Raw genomic sequence first — 2,500 nt, forward strand, 5'->3', positions numbered from 1 at the left:
TTTCCATTAGCGGATAAGGATATTCATATTTACAATTAAAACAACTAATAAGCTTAATTACTAACGTCTCATGCGTGAGTTTGTTGAAGAGGCGGCTACTGGTTCCAGTCTGGGCTCCATATCCAACGAAACCTGAAATACATTATCTATATATTAATACGATAGCGTGTGTTATTTATTTTGTGTCACGCTTTAAAGAAAACGGAAATAAGTTCATGGTATACTCTTACAAAGAAAATGGAAATAAGTTCATGGTATACTCTTACAAAGAAAACGGAAATAAGTTCATGGTATACTCTTAAAAAGAAAATGGAAATAAGTTCATGGTATACTCTTACAAAGAAAACGGAAATAAGTTCATGGTATACTATTAAAAAGAAAATGGAAATAAGTTCACGGTATACTCTTACAAAGAAAATGGAAATAAGTTCACGGTATACTCTTACAAAGAAAATGGAAATAAGTTCACGGTATACTCTTACAAAGAAAATGGAAATAAGTTCATGGTATACTCTTACAAAGAAAATGGAAATAAGTTCATGGTATACTCTTACAAAGAAAATGGAAATAAGTTCATGGTATACGCTTACAAATTCACATTAGACTTTGATTATTTAACCAAAGGACATCTTATATAGTTTTCTCAATTTTGTCTTTAGCACCTGACTTTTTTTTTTAAATATTGGACTAAAAATTGAGTTCTATCAATTTCCATAACCTAGATTATAAAATTAATCTCGGGACATTTTATTCAAACATGTATAGGTTAGGAACAAGATAATTAGTATTGAAAATATAATTTTGTGTAATTTACATGGCTTCCACTAGTGAACAATTAAAATAAGATATTTTGAAAACAGTAGCAATATTAAGGTAGATTTTTTTTCTATATAACCCGTAAAACCTTCAAAAAGACAAGGGGAAGAGAAATAAGATAGAATAGCATGCCCGGGTGTACCCTCAAGCAAGAGAACTCTAACCCAAATAGTGGAAGACCACGGTACAGAGGCTATGGCACTACCCTAGACTAGAGAACAATGGTTTGATTTTGGAGTGTCCTTTTCCTAAAACATCTTACCATAGCTATGGAGTCTGTAATATATTGTAATATTTCGAATTCAAGAACTCTCTCTCTCTCTCTCTCTCTCTCTCTCTCTCTTTCTGAAGTATATGGAATCTCTCTCTCTCTCTCTCTCTCTTTCTCTCTCTCTCTCATGTGTATAAGAATCCAGTAATACTTCGTGGTTTAGTACCAAGTTGTTTCCATCGGTATTATACAATTTAGTATTTTTATATCCTTATGGTCTACTTAGTTCTGCTAAATATGTCTATAGTCTAATTATTCAATAGTCTAATTTTAGTTGCACATATTAACCAGTAGACAGTGGGATATATGAGCTTAAGGTTTCATCTCCCATACCGCCGATGGTGAGTTGCCAATTCGGTATTTCGTGTATATTTTTGTGATTTTCTCTTATTGAAAATTAGCAATAATGTTTTACAATGAATAAAAGAGAAATAGATAAATCATTAACATTTTACACATGAATACACATTTCTTCAGAAAAAAATTATATTATTGCATTGATAAATAATAAACTGGTTATTTTCAAAGTTGCATGACCAGAATATCACCATTTTATGAAAGTCGAATCAGTATCAGTTTGGATTTACCAATATTCGAGATATATATATATATATATATATATATATATATATATATATATATATATATATATATATATATATATATATATATATATATATACATACATATATAGATATATTATTATTATTATTATTATTATTATTATTATTATCATTATTATTATTATTATTATTACTTGGTAAACTGCAACCCTAGTTGGAAAAGCAGGATGCTATAAGCCCAGGGGCCTTAACAGGGAAAATAGCTCAGTGAAGAAAGGAAAAAAAGAAAAAAAAATATTTTAATAGCAACAACATTAAAATAAATATTTCCTATATAAACTATAAAAACTTTAACAAAACAAGAGAGAGAGAGAGAGAGAGAGAGAGAGAGAGAGAGAGAGAGAGAGAGAGAGATTTCAAGTTTCCTTTTTCGTTCCTTGTCATCTCTGCTTTCTCTTCTTCTATTTTTTGTTTTCATTTCATTGGCCACTTTCATTTTAATTTTTTTCTGTGGGCTTTGCTTTTTTGTACTCTTGTATGCCTTTTATTTTAGATTCTCTCTCTCTCTCTCTCTCTCTCTCTCTCTCTCTCTCTCTCTCTCTCTCTCTCTCTCTCTCTCTCTCTCTCTCTCCTTAGATCTTACATTGATTTTAGGACGACGAAGCTTAAACTCGGAAATTACTCAACATCCATTGGTTTATATATATATATATATATATATATATATATATATATATATATATGTATGTATTTACAGTATATATATATATATATATATATATATATATATATATATATATATATATATATATATATATACAGTATATATATATATATATATATATATATA

General features: G+C 28.7%; 1 protein-coding gene across 1 annotated transcript in view; it reads right to left on the bottom strand.

The window, feature by feature from the left end:
• The window catches only part of LOC137637414 (uncharacterized), a 31,996-nt gene that overhangs the window by 5,229 nt on the left and 24,267 nt on the right, over window positions 1-2,500 (bottom strand). Inside the window, exon 3 of the mRNA XM_068369612.1 lies at window positions 66-132. Coding sequence (XP_068225713.1) covers window positions 66-132 — 67 coding nt within the window. The remainder of the gene's footprint in view (window positions 1-65; window positions 133-2,500) is intronic.

Source organism: Palaemon carinicauda, unplaced genomic scaffold (genome assembly GCF_036898095.1).
Source record: "Palaemon carinicauda isolate YSFRI2023 unplaced genomic scaffold, ASM3689809v2 scaffold72, whole genome shotgun sequence".
NCBI classification, from domain to species: domain Eukaryota; kingdom Metazoa; phylum Arthropoda; class Malacostraca; order Decapoda; family Palaemonidae; genus Palaemon; species Palaemon carinicauda.